Source organism: Typopeltis vanoorti, chromosome 5 (genome assembly GCF_054136105.1).
Source record: "Typopeltis vanoorti isolate ZY-2024b chromosome 5, IOZ_Tvanoo_1.0, whole genome shotgun sequence".
Classification (NCBI taxonomy): Eukaryota; Metazoa; Arthropoda; class Arachnida; order Uropygi; family Thelyphonidae; genus Typopeltis; species Typopeltis vanoorti.
This window is the reverse complement of record NC_143553.1, coordinates 167,104,638-167,128,397: the sequence shown is the minus strand read 5'-3', so window position 1 is coordinate 167,128,397 and position 23,760 is coordinate 167,104,638. Positions and strand designations below refer to the sequence as shown.

The window sequence follows — 23,760 nt, the reverse complement described above, 5'->3', positions numbered from 1 at the left end:
GGTACACCACTAGTAATTTTCCTCTTCTGGGATATCGCTCCTCCATAGACAACTCGCTGATACCTATAAGTTTCGCTGGATTGGAGATTGGCTATCAGATAGCCAATCTACTGTTCAGCCCCCATCCGTTCCAATTTAATTACCAGCTTGTCATGTGGCAATTTATCAAACGCCTTTGCAAAATCTAAATACACCACTGTATATGCAACACCCTTATCCAACGCATTTGTCACTTTATTTTTTTTATTATTATTATTATTACGGGTATCTCCATGGAGTCAGTAGACTCATCGCGGGAGACCCAAACTAGCAAAACAATATCTGTCATATCTCTTCTTGAATTCATTTACAGACGAAGAGCTCACAACTAAGTCAGGCAATGAATTCCACTCATTCACCACCCTCCAGGCAAAAAACCTTGTTCTGACACCTTTGTTAACCACACTCTTCTTTAATTTCCAGAGATGACCTCTTGTTCTTCCATCACTATCACACAGCTGAAACATTTCCCCTGCATCAAATTATAAAAAGTAATTATAAAATTATTATAAAAAGTAAGCAGGTTGCTAAAGCATGATCTTCCTTTAGTAAATTCATGCTGGCCACCAAAGAATATTTTTCTGTTGTCAACCCAATTCTGAATCTTATTCCTAACTTCTCTAATACCTTGACCACAACTCCAGATACACAGACTGGTCTATAATTCAAAGCCTTACTCTTATCACCTCCCTTATGAATTGGAACAATTTTACCCTCTTTAGAACTTGACCCAGTGAGAGACTCATGTTGAAAAGATATACAAAAGCTGTTGTTAATTCTCTGGCACATTCTCTCAAGACACGTGGTGAAATAGCATCAAGTCCTACAGCCTTATTTACATCAAGTCTATTCAATTCCTCATATACCTCCTGTTCACTTACTAACAGTTCCTCCTCCTCCTTTCCCACTGCTTTCAAGTTCTGCATGATGCCACATTCACAAGAATGAAATACCTTTAGAAATTGCTCACTAAATATTTCAACTATATCCTCCGCAGCAGTTATCATTCCTCTGTTTTCACCGATCAATCCCATCCTACCATAATCATTCTTTCTTCAACTGGCGACATATCGAAAAAACTCCTTAGGATTTTTTTGGGCTGCTTTAGCTAACTGCTGCTCATACTGCATTTTTGATACCCTTATCAAGCTAGTCACCTTCCTTGCCTCCTTTTTGTACTTCTCATGCAACTGGTTGTTATAAATACTCGTTTTGTGTGTTTCTTCCATAATACCTTCTTCTTCCAGATTGCATATCTTACCTCTTGATTCATCCATTTTAAATCCACTCTATTTACCCTCTTGACCCTTGGAATTGCCCCCACCAAATAGTTCTTGAGTATGGCCCAAGCAGCATTGATATCCTTTCCATCCAGTTCCTCTTTCCAGTTTATTATCACAAGCTGTTTCCAGAGCTTTTCATAATTACCAGTCTTATAATTCCACATATATCCCTTTCTAATAGACGTCCTCGAATGACTGGTCACCCTGCACATGATCACCTCGTGGTCACTCTCACCAACTGGTGGAAGATTTGACACCTCATTTATAATAACATCATCTGATAAGATGATCAAATCCAATACTCTTGATCCTCATGTACCCTCTGTTACGTGCTGCCTAAGGTAATTATTTTTCAAAAACTCCAAAAATTTATTTTCTTTACCTCCAGATGCAGTCTCTTGCTTCCAGTCTATATTACCATAATTAAAGTTGCCCATAATGATATTTCGTTATATAAATATGTACATTTTCTAATTGCCCCCCAAAATATTCAAATTGTACCCCATGGGGCATACGTCTCACGTTGAGAAACACTGTCTTAAGGGAATGTTCCAGAGAACTGGCAGTAACATTGGCGTGCCTGTTTAATAAGAGTTTTGCAACAGCACAGGTTCCAAGGGAGTGGAAGGAAGGTAATATTGTTCCACTGCATAAAGGCGGTGATAAGGCTGTAGCTTCAAATTATAGGTCAATCTGTATATCTGGAGTTGTCGTGAAGGTCCTGGAGAGAGTGGTGAGAAGTAGGATACAGAAATGGGTTGATAACAGCGGTATTCTAAGTGGTTATCAGCACGGGTTTGTTAAGGTGTAATCATGTTTCACTAACTTACTTATGTACTATAACAAGGTGACAAATACCTTGGACAGAGGAGATGCATATACAGTGGTGTACTTGGATTTTGCAAAGGCTTTTGATAGACTGCCACATGACAAGCTCTTAAATAAATTGAAACAGATGGGATTGGATAACAGACTTCTGTGTTGGATCAGTGACTGGCTGTCAGATAGGTATCAGAAAGTTGTATATGGGGGTGCAGTATCTCGAAAGAGAAAGGTCACCAGTGGTGTGCCGCAGGGGTCAGTTTTGGGGACATTGTTGTTCAATTTGTCTGTTAATGATATTGGATCGGGTTTAACTATTGATATCCAGTTGTTTGTGGATGATGCAAAACTTGGGAGAGCAATGCACAGTCAGGCTGATGTTAATGCCTTACAAGAGGACTTGAATAGATTGCATGAATGGACAGGTAAGTGGAACTGTCAGTTCAGTGTTGCCAAGTGTAAGGTTTTGAGATTTGGTAAGCAACGATGGGATGCAAAGTATATACTTGGTGGGGAAACTAAAAAAGTAGAGGAGATGAGAGATCTAGGAGTGATGACTGACAGGGACTTGAAATTCAGGGGCCACATTGCACAAGTTGTGAAGACATCACATTGAATAATGGCAATGATGCAGAGAACCTTAACATGCAGAAATAGAGAAGTTATGATTCCATTGTATAAAGCCTTGTTCAGACCTTATATGGATTATTGTGCACAGATTTGGTTGCTAGGTTTTCATGGTGACAAGGATATGTTGGAATGGGTACAGAGAAGATTCACAAAGGTAGTCAGTGGTCTTTGGAATGTGGAGTACACGGACAGATTAAGAGAATGTAAGTTGCAGAGCCTCCTGAATAGGAGGAAGAGGGGGAATATGATTGAGACATATAAGCTGGTCTTGGGTTGTTATGAGGTAGACATGGAAGAGATTTTTCATTGAATGGGAGAGGGGAGTAGAACAAGAAGTCATTGCTGGAAACTGTATAAGGAGAGTGTGAGCAAAGGTCTGAGAAGCAGGTTCTTAGCATGGAGGGTGGTTGGTGAGTGGAGTGCATTGCCTGAGGTGTTGTGGATGTGGACACATTGAATCAGTTTAAGATGTGGTTGGATGAGCATTGTATGCAATAGTTAGCATCTTCCACAATTAGTGTCTGACTCCATGGAGGTCAAATGTTGATAATAATAATAAAAAGCGTGTTATAAATGTCGTAAATTAATTGCAATAAAATGTTTTTGCAAAAGGTATAAATTTCCTAAGGAGATAAGGTAGTTAAGGAATTAATTAAGGATGGTGCATGCTACAGTACTGTTTTCAGGGAAAGTTTGATGGGTATTGTGGTCTTTGAGTGTTTGTCTCCCACAGTGAGTTTTCTGACTACATAAAGGCCTGGAAATAATACTCATACTGAATAATACTAGATCACTGTAGGTGGCATTTTCTCACTCTTTCTTCATATTCAGCATTGTTGTAGCAACTGAAACAACAATGGTTCACTTCATTGTTGCATCACAAAGCTGTCAAAAATATGTAGAAAAATATTTAAAACAACAAGTATGGAAACCTTTTACTTCTTCTCTGGACATCTCTTATCTTAAAAACCAGAAGACCAAATCTAGTTGAACCGCTTCATCAGTGTCTTGTACAATGGAACTATTACCTCTTTATTTCAATATGTACAAATCCTTCTCATCCTATAATAATCTGTTGTCCTTACAGTTTTCACTTTGTGATCTCTACATTTCAGCTTCTTGTTTATCATTAGTCAAGAGTTCCTCATCTTTTCCACTCTTTCCCACCGATTGGAAATTCCCACCAATGACAAACAATATTAAACAGAAATTGCATGCGAAAAAGAGGCTATGGAAGAGATATAAGGAGACAGGTGAAGAGAAGATGCATGAAGAATATAGGACACAGGCCAGTGGAGTGACTAGTGTGGTAAGGAAAGCAAAACTGGAATATGAGAGGAGATTGGCCCTAAGATCCAAAGAAAATCCTAGGGAATTTTTTAGCTATGTGGCCAGTAAGAGGAGAAATGACTGTGGAAGAATCATATTGTGGGATAAAAATGGGAATACAGTGACTGATGCAGAGGACATAGTGGAATTGTTCAATGAACACTTTATTGGAGTATTTCTTCCTAGAGAATTAGTTTTAATGCTAGAGCGATAGGGAAGGTTCGAGGTTTAGTGGTACAGGAGGAGAGTGTGTTTCAGATACTGAGTACTCTGGATGGCAGTAAAGCTGTGGGACTGGATAGTATTTCACCATGAGTTTTGAGAGAATGTGCTAGGGAACTGACAGTGCCTTTGACCTGGCTTTTCAATGAAAGTCTGGCTTCGGCAAAGGTGCCCAGGGAATGGAAGGAAGGTAAGATAGTGCCATTGCATAAGGGTGATAACAGACTGGAAGTGTCTAATTATAGGCCAGTTTGTGTGTCATCAGTAGTTGTGAAGATCTTGGAGAAAGTAGTGAGGGACCGTATACAGCATTGGGCAGATGAGAGTAATGTTATCTGAGAGTCAACATGGATTTGTGAAGGGGTGCTCTTGTTTTAGCAATATGCTAGCCATTTATAATAAAGTTACAAGAACATTAGATGAGGGAAAGGCATATACTGCAATTTTCTTAGACTTAGCGAAGGCATTTGATAGAGTGCCACATGATAAGCTGATATTTAAGTTGCAGCACATGGGTCTGGATGTTAGATTGGTCAACTGGATTCAGGATTGGCTGTCTGATAGGTATCAAAGAGTTGTGTATGGTGGAGCAGTTTGAAGGAGGCAGAGGGTTACAAGTGGGGTCCCACAAGGCATCATACTAGTACCTATATTGTTTAACCTTTATATCAATGACATTGCCAGTGGATTGCAATGGAATATTCAGTTGTTTGTGGATGATGCGAAGCTGGGAAGGATTATTAGTAATAGTGCAGATGTGGTAGCCCTGCAAGAGGATTTGAATAAGATAGATGGGCAAATAAATGGGTTGGTTTCAGTTTAATGCAGCAAAATGTAAGGTCTTGAGGTTTGGGAAACATCGATGGGATGCTGCATACTTTATGGGAGGAGTTATACTGGAAGAAGTAGGGGAGACAAGAGATCTGGGGTTGATGATTGATAGAAACCTGAAGTTTAGGGGACATATTGCAAAGGTGGTGAAGGTAACACAGAGGACTGCTGCAATTATGAGAAGGACACTGACCTGCAGAGATAAGAGAGTTATCATTCTGTTGTATAAGTCTCTGATCAGACTACACTTAGACTATTGTTCTCAGATTTGGTCCCCAGGATTTGAAGGGGATAAATTAACTGTGGAAAGGATGACAAAGACGGATGACAAAGATGGTTTCAGGATTGTACAATTTTGGTTATGAGGATCGGCTGAGGGAATGTGGACTGCAGAGTTTGGTGGATAGAAGTAGAGTTGATATGATTGAGACTTTTAAACTGTTGAGAGGTGGTTACAGGGTTAACACTGGGGACTTCTTTCTCTTGGTTGAACAGCATTAAGGAGTGATGAGAAGAGGCCATCCCTGGAAGTTACGAAAGGAAACTGTGAGCAAGAGGATGAGGAGTGGTTTCTTTGCATGGAGGGCGGTTGAACTGTGGAATGCATTGCCTGATGGAGTGGTGAGAGCGAGAACGGTCAGTGAGTTTAAGGAGTGGTATGATAGACTTTGTGTTTCTTGGTGGGGGGGGACCTCCCATCGATGAGTCTTGACAGGTTTTATGTTCTTAGGAAGGACCTCCCACGATGAGTCTTTTGACTCCATGGAGGCCTGAATAATAATAATAATAATAATAATTGAACACTATATTCAAATTTCAAAACCTTACATTTTACAACACAGAACTGTAATCCCTTCCTCTTCCTGAAGAAGATATTAGTTTTGCATCTCATAGTACTTCTCAACTTGGTATCATCTGCAAACCACTACTTATCCCTATTTAAACTTCTCCAAATGGTCCTTTGAAGAAAGTTGGTTTGGAAAAGTTTGATTGGAAAAGACTGGTTTAATTCCTGTCATGTTGTTATTGTTATTTGAGATAAGAGCCCAATATATTATTTTTTTTATTATTATTATTTGCCAAGACCTCATGGAGTCAAAGACTCATCTGGGAGGTCCTTTTATCACACACACACATCTCATCATACCGTGTCTTAAACACACTCAAACTCCTTGCAGACACCACACTCTCAGGCAAGGCATTCCAATCATTCGCAACCCTGCACGAAAAAAACCTGCCTCTCACTCCCCTACTCACACTCTCTTTATACAGTTTCCAGGGATGACCTCTGGTTCTCCCCTGATCTCCCACTATTCTCTGTAGAACTTCTCCACCATTGATCTTATAATAACCCCTTACCAACTTGTAGGTCTCTATCATATCTCCCCTCTTCCTTCTCTCCAACAGACTCTGAAAATTACATCTTCTCAATCTTTCCTCATACTCAACATTCCAGAGGTCAGAAACTACCTTAGTCAGTGGCCTTTGGACCCTTTCCAACATTTCTTCATCCTTCTGAAAACCCGGTGACCAAATCTGGGCACAATAGTCCATGTGTGGCCTAATCAAAGCCTTATACAATGGAACAAGAATCTCCCTACTTCTACACGTCAGTGTCCTCATGTCTGTTTTCTTGTGATTGTGTGCTGTTCTGATCACTTTGCCTATTTTGAAAGATAAAAATCCTCCACCTCCATGTGAAATTGGCTGACTGACCTACAGATGAAAAAAAATCCTTATAAAGGTTTTTTGCATTCCAGATGGAATTTGAATAGCGATCTCATAGAGAGGGATACAGGGTGTTTCTCTTTCAAAACAAAACACCCACAGAACATACAATTAGCAGACACAAATACCATGTAGTAGGTGGTGTAGTGTAGAATGCTTTTCCTGCATGAGATGTGTGATGATAATAATAATAATTAAACAGACTCCTGAGGCACACCACTAAGAGTACAGTAATCTTTCACTTGTTGACTTAGAAACTTGATTTACTAGTTGACTTAATAAGGGTATGGTTAATTGAATGCACAGATGTACTATTCCATGAGTCGTATAACATATTAACTCATTTAAGGTTTGATTAACCACAGATTTAGTTATTTGTAGGTTTATATAATTGAGAGATCACTGCAATAATAATTTTAAAAAAAATTACGAAGTTATACTACATTGAATTCAAAGGTGCTGACTTGATCACACTGCAGCTGGAATCTCTTTCAAAACATAAATGAACATATTTATTATTAATACTGTTTTGAGATAAAGATTTTAGTGATCTTTATGTGTATTCTTTCTTTTTTTTTCAGAAAACTATTCTGCAAAGGTAGTCTGTAGTCAGATACTTGATAACTGAAGCCATGACAGACATCCCATATACCCCAGCTAATGATCTTCAGTTTATTCATCAGGATTTTGTAACAGTTCATGGAGTGCCTACACATATCATTACTTGTGGACGTTGGCTGGATGAAAAGCTCCCAGAAAATGATAAAGAAAAGTTTCTTATAATTTTTATTCCAGGTAATGTTTTAGTATTATATAAAAAGTTATGCTTCTTATGGGTGCTATATTAGTTAGTGCATTTCTAAACTCACAATTTCAATTTCATCATAAACTATATTTGTTTAAAACTGCTTGAATGCCTCAGTTATGGAGATCTTTCATTTCTAAGAACTTCCCATAATCTACAAGAATAAGAAATGTACAAATGTTTGCTCTGTAGAAAATGGAAAAAATTCAAATGACACATGATATCAAATTCAATGTTCATGGAAAATTAATATTTTCCATGAAATCATTAGCACTCATCACACTGTACCTTAATATAAGAAGAGATCCTGATTGGGATAAGTTTTCTAGGAATAATTAAATATATATGCGTAATTGTTTGAGTAAGAGAAGCAGCTGTAAACGTTGTGTGCTACTGGTTTTATTAGTGTGGGGGATGTTTTTGTCAAAACTTAATTACGAAATCGTTATTATTAGACCTAGTAACCTGCAAAAAAACGGTGGGGACATTGTCATTCCATGACTTTAATTTAGATTTTAGTCGTTTCGTTAAGTGTGAGATCTGTTATATGTATTCTTTTGATTACATAAAGGAGTTGTGGATATTTGGTGAGGATGGAAAGAGGGGTGTGTGTGCAAAGTATGACCTGCACGAGGAATTGATGAATGCAAATATGAAATCGATGGCAGAAAGTGTTAGTAGCGAAATTGTCTTGGGGAAAATGAGTGCACATTTGAAAGAGAGGCAAAAAAATGTTAAAAAATCAGTAAAAAAGAAAAAGAGCGATTTGAAAACCGTAATGGATGTTAAAAGGGATGAAAGTGAGGTGAGAGTGGCGGAAGGAAATGAAATTGAGAGAACGAATGAAACTAGAAATGGCGTGATGCAGAAATCGAAAGTAAAAAAAATCGAAAGAATGGATGATAGCGAAAAAAGAATGAATGATAGCCAAAGTTCGACGCATGTTGGACTGAAGGTACAGAAACAAAGAAAGATGAATGAGTGCGAAAATGGGAAGAATGATAGCGAATGTTGGACCGAAAGTACGGAAACAAAGAAGGATGACTGAGAGTGAAAGTGAGAAGAGGGGGTCGAGAGTCAGAAAGATTGAATGATAGAGAGAATGTGTCACGAGATTCGGAAGTTGAAATGGATTGAATGAGGCAAGAAATGAAATGGATGCGGAATGAAATTAAGAAAATTCAGGTAAAAACTATTAAAATAAATAATGATGGCATGAAAGAGTTAAAGAAAGATGAGCGAGTGGCATTGTATGGCAAATCCATTATTAAAGGTGTGCTGGAGGATAAAATGCACAAGTTATGTTTTCCAGGCGCTGAAATGAGTAGAGTGATTGAGGCATTGGATATGGGACGGGAGCGAGCAAAAGAGTTAATAGTATTAATAGGTACGAATGATTTGAGAGAGGACAAAGAATGTGTCAGAATGGATATCAGGGGGCTGCTTAGAAGGATAAAAGAGAATAGTGTAACAGGAAGGGTAGTTAGCGTGTTGCCTAGGTATGACTGTGGTGAAATGAGGCAGAGAGCAAGGATTATGAATGATATGCTGGCTGAAATGTGTGAGGAGATGGGAGTACAGTTTGTTAATGTGTGGAATGAGTTTGAGGGACGAAGTGAGCTGTATGGGAGTGATGGACTGCATTTGAGTGGTTATGGTGTGAGTCGCTTGGAGAGACTGCTGCTGGAAGGTAGCGAAGTGAATAGAGAGAATGAATCAGATCGAGTGGGAAGTGATGTGGAAGAGCAGGTGAGTAAGACAGGAGAGATTAAAGAAGGGGTTATGAATGGGGAAGTGAGTGTTAGGAGTATAGAAAATGAGAGAATGGATGTGCAAGAGGAGCAGGGAAATGGGAAGATTCAGGGTGGACAGGGGTACACAGCATGAGAAAGGTGGATGCTCCAAGGTGGTGAGCATGTGTAGGCAGGAAAGAAATGGAATGACCAGGGATCAAGAGGAAACAGTTGGAATTGAAAAGGGTTTTAAAATGAAGAAGCAGAAAGGGAAATGGCCCCAGTTGAGCATGGAGAGATCACATCGAGTGAGTGGTATCAGTGGAACTAGCTGTTGATCCAGAAATAAGCTGTTGTGTTTGTATACAAATGCTAGAAGTATAAGAAACAAGGCATATGAAATGGTTGCACTAATTGCGTCTGTGCACCCAAAAATTGTCGGAATAAGTGAGACATGGTTAGAAGAGGATGACATCCTGACAGGAATAGAGATGGAAGGGTATGATGTGTTTCGTGAGGGCAGAAGGGATAAAAAGGGAGGGGGAGTGATATTGATCATAGAGAAAGCATTATGTCCATATAAAGTAGAGATGCAAGAGGGAAATAGTGCCAGTGGTTTTGAGGCAGTATGATGATGTGAGATAGAGGTGAATGGAATCAAATACTTGGTGGGATGTTGTTGTAGACCAGGTAATGTGGATGGTGGTGATAATGAAATGTACAATCAAATTAGCCAAGTAAATAAAATAGGGTGATCATTATGGGTGATTTTAATTATGGCAATATAGACTGGAATGATGAGATAGCAACTGGAAGTAAAGAAAATGAGTTTTTAAAGGATAACTACCTCAGACAGTATGTAACAGTGGGCACACGAGGATTGAGGGTCTTGGATTTGGTCATCTCATCGGAGGACGTAATTATAAATGAGGTGTCAAATCATCCACCAATTGGTGAGAATGACCATGAGGTGATTACCTGAGTGGTTGCCAGTAGTGCGAGGAGCTCTGTGAGAAAAGATTATATGTGGAACTACAAGGGGGTGATTATGAAGAGTTCAGGAGACAGCTTGTGGGTGTAGCGTGGAATGAGGAGTTAGCTGGAAAAGAGATCAATGCAGCTTGGGGGATTTTCAAAAACTGTTTAGTAGATGCAGTGTCTAAATGTATTCCAAGGGTGAGAAGGTTAAATAAGGTGGGTGTGAGATGAATGAATAAAGAGATTAAGCATGCGATACAAAGAAAAAGGGCATTGTGGAGGCAGCATAAGAGAAGTGGAAATAACCAATTCCATGAGTTCTACAAAGACCAAGCAAGGAGGGTGACTTGGTTGGTGAGGGTAGCTAAAGAGAGGTATGAACAGCAGTTGGCTAATGAAGCCAAAAAGAATCCTAAGGAATTCTTTCGATATGTAGCCAGCAAAAGAAAGAATAATTATAGAAGGATGATATTGATTGGAGAAAATGGTATAAAGCCAGCTGATGCAGAATGTGTGGTGGAGATACTTAATGAGCAGTTCATAAAGATCTTTCAATCTTGTGAATGTTACTTCATGGAGGGATTGAGAGCAGTTGATGATGGGGAAGAGAGACTGACTGTAGGTGAGCAAGAGGTGTATGGGGAGTTGAGTAAACTAGATGTTAATAAGGCTGTGGGACATGATAATATATCACCACATATTCTGAAAGAATGTGCCAGGGAGTTGACACCTGCCTTGACATATTTTTTTAATATGAGTCTTGCACTCGGTCAAGTTCCTAAGGAGTGGAAGGAGAACAAGATTGTGCTACTTCATAAAGGAGGTGATCGAACTCAAGCATGAAATTATAGGCCTATCTGTGTGTCAGGTGTTGTGGTTAAGTTGTTGGAGAAGCTTGTGAGAACTAGGATCCAGAGTTGGGTTGATAACAATGGTATTATCTTTGATGGACAGCATGGATTTGTTAAAGGGAGGTCATGTTTTAGTAATCTACTCACTTACCAATAAAGTGACTGCTTCCTTGGATAGAGGAAAAGGATACACAGTAATATACTTGGATTTTGCAAAGGCTTTTGATAGAGTACCTCATGATAGGTTGACAGTCAAACTAGAGCAGATGGGGTTGGATATTAGATTGGTGCATTGGATTGGAGACTGGCTATCTGATAGGTATCAACAAGTTGTGTATGGGGAGCGATATCCATGAAAAGGAAAGCCACTAGTGAAGTGCCTCAGGGGTCTGTTTTAGGTTCATTACTGTTTAACTTGTAGATTAATGATATAGGTGAAGATTTGGATGGAGATATTCAGTTGTTTGCAGATGATGCAAAGTTGGGACGAACCATGAAGTATAGTGAAGATGTTGTGGCCTCACAGGAAGACTTGAATAAATTGAGTGATTGGGCATGGAAATGGGGATGTGAGTTCAATGTTGCAAATTGTAAGGTTTTAAAATTTGGAAAACAAAGATGGGATGCTGAATTTATGCTTGGTGAGAATATATTGTTGGAGGTACAGGAAATAAGAGATCTTGGGGTGATAGTGGATAAGGATCTAAAATTCAGGGGACACATCGCCAAAATTGTGAAGACAACACAAAGTCTTCTGGGAATGATGTGGAGGATACTGACGTGTAGAACTAGGGAGATTCTTGTTCCATTGTATAAGGCTTTGATTAGGCCACACATGGATTATTGTGCCCAGATTTGGACACTGGGTTTTCAGAAGGATGAAGTGATGTTGGAAAGGGTCCGAAGGAGACTGACTGAAGTAGTGTCTGACCTCTGGAATGTTGAATATGAGGAAAGATTAAGAAGATGTAATTTGCAGAGGTCTGTTGGAGAGAAGGAAGAGGGGAGATATGATAGAGACCTACAAGTTTGTAAGGGGTTGTTATAGGATCAATGCTGGAGAAGGTTTACAGATTATCAGGGGAGAACCAGAGGTCATCCCTGGAAACTGTATAAAGAGGGTGTGAGTAGGGGAGTGAGAGGCAGGTTTTTTTTGTGCAGAGTTGTGAATGATTGGTATAATTTGCCTGAGAATGTGATGTGTGCAAAGAGTTTGAATGTGTTTAAAACACGGTATGATGAGCTGTGTGTGTGTGATAAAAGGACCTCCCAGATGAGTCTTTGGCTCCATGAGGTCTTGGGGTGGTAATAATCTAATAATAATAATAATAAATTCATTTCTGCCCTTAACCACACTCAGGAAATGCATAATGCTGATCTTCCACCTTCCAAGAAAAACTTAATCTTCACTCTCCTGCTCACACCTTTCTTTCCTTATATAAACAGCTTCCAGCAATAGTATCTTGTTTTCTCCCTGTGATTTCTTCGCTCCAGTTGCTTTTTCCATAATTTCAAACAAGCTTTCTTACTATCTCCCTTCATGCTAAGAAAAATCTTTTTCTGCATTTACCTGGTATAAATCCCCAACCAATTTAATATATCTCAACACGTACCTGTTCTCCTCAAAACTATTAGGTTGTGGAATGGCATTTTGCAACAAAAATTAGCAATGAACTGTTACACTAAATTATCTATCCATACTATCAATCTCCCAATAGAGTTGCAGTGTCAATATCATTCCTATAACTCACTCCAACTTTACATCATATACAAAAAACTAAATAGACCAGTTTGTGTGTCATCAGTAGTTGTTAAGTTCCTGGAGAAAGTAGTGAGGGACCATATACAGCATTGGGCAGATGAGGGCAATGTTATCTGTGAGAGTCAACATGGATTTGTGAAATGGTGCTCTTGTTTTAGCAATATGCTAGCCTTTTATAATAAAGTTACAAGAACATTAGATAAGGGAAAGGCATATACTGCAATTTTCTTAGACTTAGCAAAGGCATTTGACAGGGTGCCACATGATAAGCTGATATTTAAGTTGCAGCACATGGGTCTGGATGTCAGATTGGTCAACTGGATTCAGGATTGGCTGTCTGATAGGTATCAAAGAGTTGTGTATGGTGGAGCAGTTTCAAGGAGGCAGAGGGTTACAAGTGGGGTCCAACAAGGCTCAGTACTAGGACCTATATTATTTAACCTTTATATCAATGACATTGCCAGTGGATTGCAAGGGGATATTCAGTTGCTTGCGGATGATGCAAAACTGGGAAGGATTATTAGTAATAGTGCAGATGTGGTAGCCCTGCAAGAGGATTTGAATAAGCTAGATGGATGGGCAAATGAATGGGGGTTTCAGTTTAATGCAGCAAAATGTAAGGTCTTGAGGTTTGGGAAACATCGATGGGATGCTGCATACTCTATGGGAGGAGTTATACTGGAGGAAGTTGGGGAGACAAGAGATCTGGGGTTGATGATTGATAGAAACCTGAAGTTTAGGGGATTCAGTATTGCAAAGGTTGGTGAAGGTAACACAGAGGATTGCTGCAATTATGAGAAGGACACTGACCTGCAGAGATAAGAGGGTTATCATTCTGTTGTATAGGTCTCTGATGAGACCACACTTGGACTATTGTTCTCAGATTTGGTGCCCAGGATTTGTAGGGGATAAATTAACTGTGGAAAGGATACAAAGATGGATGACAAAGATGGTTTCAGGACTGTACAAGGATAGTTATGAGGATTGGCTGAGGGAATGTGGACTGCAGAGTTTGGTGGATAGAAGGAGAAGTGATATGATTGAGACTTTTAAACTGTTGAGAGGTGGTTACAGGGTTGACACTGGGGAGTTCTTTCGCTTGGTTGAACAGCGGGTGGGAGTGATGACAAGAGCCAATCCCTGGAAGTTACGAAAAGAAACTGTGAGCAAGAGAGTGAGGAATGGTTTCTTTGCATGGAGGGTGGTTGAACCTTGGAATGCATTGCCTGATGGAGTGGTGAGAGCAAGAACGGTCAATGAGTTTAAGGGGTGGTATGACAGACTTTGTGTTTCTTAGGGGGACCTCCCCTAGATGAGTCTTGACAGACTTTATGTTCTTAGGAAGGACCTCCCACGATGAGTCTTTTGATTCCATGGAGGCCTGAATAATAATAATAATAATAAAATGTCATAAACATACAAAACATTTAAACATATAAGCTAAAGGGTAGTTCATAACAGAACCCTGCAGCACACTGTTATTATTATTATTCACTCCTCTCATTTTAGAATTTATGGACTTTACAACCATGTTATAAATAACTCTTTTCACTAGAAGTCATGCCAGTAGAATAACCGGTGATCGAATCATTGTTTCTTTAGCTTACCGACTGTAATGTAATTGAGCTTGTCTTTGTATATTTGTATATACTCCAGATGATGATCTTAATATGAAGAATGAAACATCAGGAAATTAAAAGAGTTATTTATAGCACGGTTGTAAAGTCCATAATTTCTAAAATGAATGCTGATCACCATGCAACATTAAAAGAAAGGATTCACTCTTCTTTTCTGGAGCACTATAGAACTTGCAAGTACTAGCTGGATAGTCAATTTTCTATCCAATCTTTCTCTGATATTATTGCTAATCTGTAAATGAATTCAAGAAGAGATATGACAGATATTGTTTTGCTAGTTTGGGTCTCCCGCGATGAGTCTACTGACTCCATGGAGATACCCGTAATAATAATAATAATAATATTTATTTATTAATTAGCAATCAGTAATCCCATGTTAATGAATTAGAAATCACTAATGTGTTTTCAAATATAGCCCTCATCCCCCGATGATTCTTATTAAGACCTTTCAAAGAATCAAAATATATCTAATGGAAAACAACAATGCTAACATTTTCATATATGTATGCATTATACTGTTCAGCTCTGATATATTGCAGATCACAGATGGATCTGATTATGTACATTTTATTAAGATTATTATTAACATCTGACCTCCATGGAGTCAGAGACTCATCATGGAAGGTACACACTATCACACACAAAGTTCATCCAATCATTAAACTGATTCAGTGTGTCTACATTCACAACATACTCGGGCAATGCATTCCACTCACCAACCAGTGTCATGCAAAGAACCTCTCCTCACTTCTCTGCTCACACACTCCTTATACAGTTTCCAGCGATGGCCTCTTTTTATACTCCGCCTCTGCCATTTAGCTCTGAAATAATGAGGAATTTATAATATCCTATTTCTATTAACATATGTTATCATTTTCAAAATTTTCTGCTTCTGAAAATGACTATTGAAAATTTCTGCTTATACCGTCTCATGAAATGAATGTAAGGGCACTATGGGCATTGCTAATTTCAACCTGCTATTAGGAGATAACATTACAGTGAATTTTGTGTGTGTGATTCTTTGTGCACTTATATTGTATTTATGTATATAAATACAATATAAATATAAATACAATATAATGTTCCTGAACAAATTTTATTTTTTATTATTTTATTTTTATAACTTTGGTAGCTTTGAGTTATTATTTTTTGTTTAAATGGCAAGTGATAAGTGAAGATGGTAAAAAACTGAACGTATTCGATTCTGTCATTATCATGTTTAAGACAAACACATTTCGCAATATCATTATCCTCCAAAATGCACTGTGCTTTTAAATTGGATGAGATTTTCCCTTGGAATAACAATAATAGGGCCCCCATACTATATGGGGGACAGCACGGTTTTGTGAAGGGTAGATCATGCCTCAGTAACTTGCTCACGTTTTATAACAAGGTGATGGCTGAACTGGATAAGGGTAACGGGTTTGCAGTGATTCTACTGGACCTTGCTAAAGCCTTTGATAGGATACCACATGGAATTCTAATCAGTAAACTGCAGTATATGAGAATGGATATGGGGTTGGTGAGATGGATAGAAGGGTGGTTGACATCAGAGAGTGGTTTATTCATGAGTAGAATCCAAAAGATGGCCTGTGACCAGTGGTGTGCCACAGGGTTCTGTTCTTGGACCACTACTATTTAATTTGTTCATTAACGATATAGGAAAGGATCTGAGAGGAACTGTTCATTTGTTTGCTGATGATGCAAAGTTGGGTAGAGCAATAGTGAATGCACATGATGTCAAAATTTTGCAGGATGATTTGGATAGATTGGTGGACTGGGCTAAGGAGAATGGATGTCAATTTAATGTGGCAAAGTGTAAGGTTATGCATTTTTGGGGTGAAAAGATTAGCAGCAGCAGTATACCATATTGGTGGAACTGTACTCCAGAAGATTGATGAGTCCAGGGATTTGGGAGTGTTGGTGGATAGGGTGTTGAAGTTTAGGAGGCACATTGGAAAAGCGGTTAAATCAGCTCATCAAATCACTTGTTTACTGTAGAATACTTTGATGAGCAGGTTATTGTTCCTCTGTATCGAGCCTTGATAAGACCTCATCTTTGCGACTGTGCCCAGATATGGGTGCTAGGGTTTCTTCTTGATGGGGAGGAGGTGGAGAGGATCCAGAGGCGAGTGACCAAGATGATAGCAGGTCTATGGAATGAACCTTATGAGAACAGGTTGAAGATTTGTGGGCTGCAGAAATTGGTTGATAGGCAGAAAAGGGGTGATATAATTAAGACATTCAAATTACTGAAGGGTTTCTATAAGATTAATTCAGAGGATATTTTGGCACCCACAACTCCCAGAGTCTGTTGTGGGTGCCATGACTGTGAATGAGTTCAAGGCAAAGTATGATAGATGCTGTGTGGATGTTGAATAGTTGTTCTTGAAATGATGTTTAGGGCCTCCCTTGATGAGTCTAAGGACTCCTTGGAGTTGCCTGTAATAATAATATTGTTGAAAGGAGACTGATAGGGTGGTAATTTTTAATCTCTTTAATTTTTAGTCTCTGCTGCCAATGGCTCACACAAAAAAGTTAAGCAAGTCTGAGCATGGTTAGTAGTTGAAAGGAGGTTTCAATTGTTTGATGGTGTTGGCACTCTGCTGAGGACTGGCCATTCTCACAGAGTTAACTTTGGCCTGTAAACTGACGTATGTCAGACATCTGTGCCATCAGGACACGTGGGGATATGACAATGACATTAATGTTATAGGGGAAAAATTTATGAGAGATATTTAGTTGTTTGTTGATAATGCATAACTGCGGGAGAGCAATATCTTCCCTGTCTCCCTTTTTAAAATTTATAATAAAGATAGCATTGTTCCAATTCTTTGGTATTCTTTTCTGTCTTAGGTATGATGTATACATTTTACTTAATATAGTCTTGACTGGTGCACAACCTGCTTTCATTGGTAATGTCTGTTGATAACTTATCTTCACCTGGTATTTTTCCATTATTCATGCAACCCATTGCATATTGAACTTCTTCTTTTAAAATATCAGGGAATTTTTTTCCTCTTCCATTTGGGGTATTACATTTTTGTTTTCATATTGATTTAAGTCTTGGGAATTATCATATAATTTTATTATTATCATTATTATTATTATTATTCAGGCCTCCATGGAGTCAAATGATTCATCGTGGGAGGGCCTTCCTAGTAAACACGTAGTCTATCATACCACTTCTTGAACTCATTGACCATTCTTGCTCTCACCACTCTATCAGGCAATGCATTCCATGGTTCAACCACCCTCCATGCAAAGAAACCACTCCTCACTCTCTCTTGCTCATAGCTTACTTTTGCAACTTCCAGGGATGGCCCCTTGTCATCACTCCTTCCCACTGTTCCACCAAGCGAAAGAACTCCCTAATGTTAACCCTGTAACTACCTCTCAACAGTTTAAAAGTCTCAATCATATCACCTCTCCTCCTTCTGTCTACTAAACTCTGCAGTCCACTATCCTTCAGCCAATCCTCATAACTAACATTGTGCAGTCCTGAAACCATCTTTGTTATCTGCCTCTGTACCCTTTCCACAGTTAATTTATCCCCTTCAAATACTGGGGGTCCAAATTTGAGAGCAATAGTCTAAGTGTGGTCTGATCATGGTTTTATACAATGGAACGATAACCCTTCTATCTCTTCAGGTCAGCATCCTTCTCAGTATTGCAGCAATCCTCTGGGTTACCTTCACCATCTTTGCAATATGTTCCCTGAATTTCAGTTTTCTATCAATGATCATCCCCAGATCTCTTGTCTCCCCTGCTTCCTCCAGTACAGCTTCTCCAATCAAGTATGCAGCCTTCCATCGATGTATCCCAAACTTCAAGACTTTACATTTTGCTGCATTAAACTGATAGCACCATTTACTTGCCCATCTGTCTAGTCTATTCAAATCCTCTTGCAGGGCTGTTTCTTTAATTGGTATTACGTTTTCATCTTTAAGGGTTAGTAATTTATTTTGTTCTTGGACAACTATCTTCTCACTCCTTTTAGCTTCATATTGTGACTCTGATTTTTCTTGTTCTGCAGTTTCTAATTTCTTGTGTCATTCTTTTTTCTCGTTGTTTTACATAGCTCCAAGAATTCTATTCTGCTTCTCATGTCTAGATCTCTTTTCATTTCTCTACTCTTTCTAAAAAAGGCTGAGGGTTTCTTCAGACAGTTTCCTTCATCTTTTAGTTAATTCCATGAATCACTTTGGAATTATTTATTAGGGTCTCATTTATTATTTGATAGTTTTTATTCAAGTCTTCATTCATATCAATATTATAAAACTATTCTTCTCTCTCTTTCTGGAAGAGCTCTTTGTTTTTTTTACAGATTTGATAAATTAATAGAGGGTCTTTTACTTTTGATCGGTTTCTGTCTTTCTCGTTTTGATTTTTATTATTTTTTTTCTGACCCCCATGGAGTCACAAGATTCATCGTGGGAGGTCAATACTAGTCAACACAAAGTCTATCATACCACTCTTTAAAAGCATCCACAGAGTGCATGTTCATCACACTTTCAGTCAATGCATTCTATGCTCCTATCACTCTCCACACAAAACACTTACTTCTTACTCTTTTTTTTCCTTCTCCAGGCTGCCAGGCCTGCCCTCAGGCTGTCTCTACTTTTCTGTCTACTGCAAACCCACACACACACACACACACAGGCCAGTACCTACACAAAAATTCATACCACCATCCAACACAAAAACTAGGAGTCATAAGCACCCTCAAACACAGAGCATTAACAATTTGCTCGAATGAACAAGCTCTAAACCAAGAATTCGAAATCATTAACCATACATTCATAAAAAAAATACCTACAATAAAAAAAACAGTTCGCAAGATTCTTAACAATACCACTAAAAACAAAAAAGATTACAAGAATGCCATAGTCATACCCTATGTTAGAGGCATATCAGAAAAAATTGACAGAACACAACATAAATACAACATCAAAACTACTTTCAAACCCCCACAAAATTAAAAAAATTTCTCAGTTCCAAAAATCCTCTTCCATACCTGGCCCACCCAGGGGTTTACAAAATCCAATGTACATGTAATCTACCCTACATAAGGGGAAACAGAATGTACGATCCTAATCAGTCTGAAAAGATGAACACAAAGGACACATTAAATGAACAAGCACATTAAATCGGCCAACCTTTGCCAGCAAAGGTTGGTCAACTGGTAGAGCCTCTGCTACTAATGGCTTAAGCAAGTTTGAGCATGGTTAGTAGTTGTTACGGGGATCAATCGTTATGCTGTTGACACACTCTCCCTTGATGAGTCTTTGGACTCCCTGGAGGTGTCGCATAATAATAATAATAATAAATACCTCCATTATGGTTAAACAGGCCTATCAGACCGTGCACTCCAAACATACAATAGAATTGACTGGAAAGACACCAAGTCCCTACACTGCACCAAAACCTGGTTTAGAGAAAATTCAAAAAAGCCTATGAAATGCTAAAACACTATCCAAACCTGAACAAAAATGATGGATTAATCATTCCAGTAATGTGGAGGACCCATCTGCAACCCTTATAACAACCGGTACAAGTCCAGAAGAAAATCTCAATATGAGAGGACTTTAGAAATGTTTAATCTAGTTCTGTTTGTAATTTGTTTAATTTTTAAAAATATTTTGTGTTTATTATTTATTTGTTTTAATTTAATTTTAATTTTTAATTTATTTTTATATTTATGTTTTTTATTTAATTTTTTTAATCTATAATTTTTTTAAATTTAATATTATTAATTTATTTTTTCCACAAGAGGTCAGGCTAAGTAAAAGATTAATATGCAGTTAGATTCATTTTACCTTTGTAAAGTGCAGTAGCATGTAGCTTGTTTCTTATACATATGTATTTTCCTGGTGATGACCTCAATACAGAGGTCGAAACATTGAATGTTACTTTCCTAATGTTATTATTATTATCCAGGCCTCCATGGAGTCAAAAGACTCATCGTGGGAGGTCGTTTTTAGGAAACACAAAGTTTATCATTCCACTCCTTGAACCCATTGACCGTTCCTGCTCTAACCACTCTCTTAGTCAGTGCATCCTACAGTTCAACCACCCTCCATGCAAAGAAGCCACTCCTCACCCTCTTGCTCACAGCCTCCTTTTATAACTTCCAGGGATGGCCCCTTATATTAAGTAAAGTAATTATTTTAACATGTGTTGTGTCTTCATAAATTCTTAACTATGAATTCTTACTCTTTTATTCACCACTTCTTTTTTTTGCAACTTCCAGGGATGGCCTCTTCTCCTTGTTCTTTTCCCTCTTTTTACCATATGAAAAACCTCCCCAGTGTTAATAATACAGTAATAACCCTCAACAGCTTAAATGTCTTGATCATATCCCCCCCCCTCTTTTCCTTCTGTTCACCAAACTCTACAGTCCACATGCCCTCAGTCTATCCTCATAATCAACATTGTACAGACCTCACATCATTTTTTTTATCTGGCTTTGCACCCTCTCCAAGATTACTTTATCCCCTTCAAATCCCAGTGACTAGATTTGAGCACAGAAATCCAGATGTGGTCTGATCAAAGTTTTATGCAATGGGACCAGCACACTTTAATCTCTTGTAGTCAGTGTTCTCCTCAACATTGCAGCAATTCTCTGAGATATCTTCAGAATCTTCGTAATATGTCTTAAGAACTTTAAGTCTCTATCCACAATCACCCCAAGATCCTTTGCTTCCTCCACTTCTTCCAGTATAACTCCACCAAGAGAGTATGAAGCATCCCATTTGTGGATCCCAAATTTGAAATAGGAAATAAGAGATCTGGGGAGTGATAGTGGATAAGGATCTAAAATTTAGGGGACACATTGCCAAAATTGTGAGGACAACACAAAGGCTTCTAGGAATGATGGGGAGGAGGACACTGATGTGTAGAAGTAGGGAGGTTCTTGTTCCATTGTATAAGGCTTTGATTAGGCCACACATGGACTATTGTGCCCAGATTTGGTCAATAGGTTTTCAGAAGGATGAAGAGATGTTGGAAAGGGTCCAAAGGCGACTGACTAAGGTAGTTTCTGACCTCTGGAATGTTGAGTATGAGGAAAGATTGAGAAGATGTAATTTGCAGAGTCTAGTGGAGAGAAGGAAGAGGGGAGATATGATAGAGACCTACAAGTTGGTAAGGGGTTGTTATAAGATCAATGGTGGAGAAGTTCTACAGAGAATAGTGGGAGAACCAGAGGTCATCCCTGGAAACTGTATAAAGAGGGTGTGAGTAGGGGAGTGAGAGGCAGGTTTTTTCTGTGCAGAGTTGTGAATGATTGGAATGCCTTGCCTGAGAGTGTGGTGTCTGCAAGGAGTTTGAGTGTGTTTAAGACACGGTATGATGAGATGTGTGTGTGTGTGATAAAAGGACCTCCCAGATGAGTCTTTGACTCCAGAGGTCTTGTTTAATAATAATATATATAGTGAATGTTGTTATGACAGTTTCGTTTATTATTGGAATTTGGTTGAAGAGAGTTAGCATTTCAATTCAATTGTTGGCTTGCTTTTATCTTTCCATCGCACGATCTTTTGTTAATACCACACCAATCATATGTACGTCTTAATAACCTGCCATTGCTGTCTGTTTTGTGTTAAGCTTAATTACTGTAAAGGGAGAAATGCCGCAAAACAGACAAATGTTCCGGGTCCGGGCCTGGTGCATAAAAAAGTTTCGGGGCCAAGTCCCGGAGGGCCCCTGGCTGAATTTAACCACTGGCAGGGGAGTGAGGTGCAAGTCTTTGTGTAGAAAGTGCTTGGTAAGCTTTTTCCCCCAAAAAAGCATTGCCTGAGAATGTGATGAGTGCCAAAATAGTGAACAAGTTAATAGCACAATTTCATGGGTTGTGTGTGTGTGTGTGTGTGTGTGTGTGTGTGTGTGTGTGTGTGTGTGTGTGTGTGTGTGTGTGTGTGTGTGTGTGTGTGTGCATGTCTTGTAGGATCTTTCATGTTAAGTTTTTTGACTCCATGAGGTCTGATGATAATAATAATAATATATATTGTATTTCTTTGTAAGAATTTTATTTTGAATCTGTAATTAATTGTATTGGTAGGTAATCCTGGTATTATAGAGTACTATGAAGATTTTATGAAAGCTCTGTATGAAGGTTTACAGAGAGCAGTGCCAATCTGGGGAGTATCTCATGCTGGTCATGTCTATCCTCCATCTAATCAGATTGTTCCAAAATTACAAGGTATGTGTATATTAAAATATCAAATACTGAAAGTAATAAATAAATTATCTCAAAGATAAAATCAGTTATGTTTGTTGATCGTGTTCTGCCTGCAACTTTTATCTTAAGCTTTGTGATTGCTGTAACTCATAATTTAAATGTAATAAATACAAAGTAATGTTGGTGGAGAGGGAGGTAAGAGAGAGACCAAAGAGCATGCACATAAAAACAGAAAGATGGCTGCTACGGTGATGCAGGAGAGCGATAATAACACTGCAGAGTAAAATACATTAGATTCAGACAGCAAATGAGTGAAAGGAGTAGGAAAACTAGAGTAGTAAGAGTGAAGTGAGAGGTATGGCAATAGGGAAAATGCAGTAATTAATATGAATAGAGTTACTGCATTTTGCAATATCAATAGTTTCATTAATGCAATAGTCTCAGACAAAGAGGTGGAAATTGCTCATATCTCAGGAACCATGTAATTTATTATTATTATTATTATTATTAGGTATGCTCAGTGGTGAGCTATGGAAATTTTAACAAAGGGGCTTGCATCGTCGAGAAAAAAAAGGGGGAACTAACTTAGCTCTTATAATACTTATATTGCGACTTTGTAGAGCTTCTGACAGATATGATAATTCCTATAGGATATCAATGATTAATGCTAGATCTTTTAATAATTTCAAATTGAGAAGTCAGTTTTAAAAGTCCTTATATTAATCGTTTGATGCAAATTGCTTGCATAAAGCTGGGTTATTTCTCCACATAGCAAGAGCAGTTCGTAAACTGCAAGCTGCCCATTGTGGTCCAAACACACAGTCGATCTTTAAAATTTTGATACCAAGGACTTTTGAATCGTATTTAATTCTCGTTGATTTTTTGGTGATTGATGATAAAAAGCATATAATTTATCCATAAGTATTTC

The 23,760-nt window shown here is 38.4% G+C and overlaps 1 protein-coding gene across 2 annotated transcripts in view; it reads left to right on the top strand.

The window, feature by feature from the left end:
• The window catches only part of sturkopf (lipid droplet associated hydrolase sturkopf), a 112,791-nt gene that overhangs the window by 41,480 nt on the left and 47,551 nt on the right, over positions 1 to 23,760 (top strand). For both annotated transcript variants that reach the window (XM_090393394.1, XM_090393395.1), the window contains exons 2-3: positions 7,466 to 7,679; positions 22,713 to 22,853. In XM_090393394.1, the coding sequence (XP_090249520.1) occupies positions 7,517 to 7,679; positions 22,713 to 22,853 (304 nt within the window). In that variant the 5' untranslated portion in view covers positions 7,466 to 7,516. The remainder of the gene's footprint in view (positions 1 to 7,465; positions 7,680 to 22,712; positions 22,854 to 23,760) is intronic.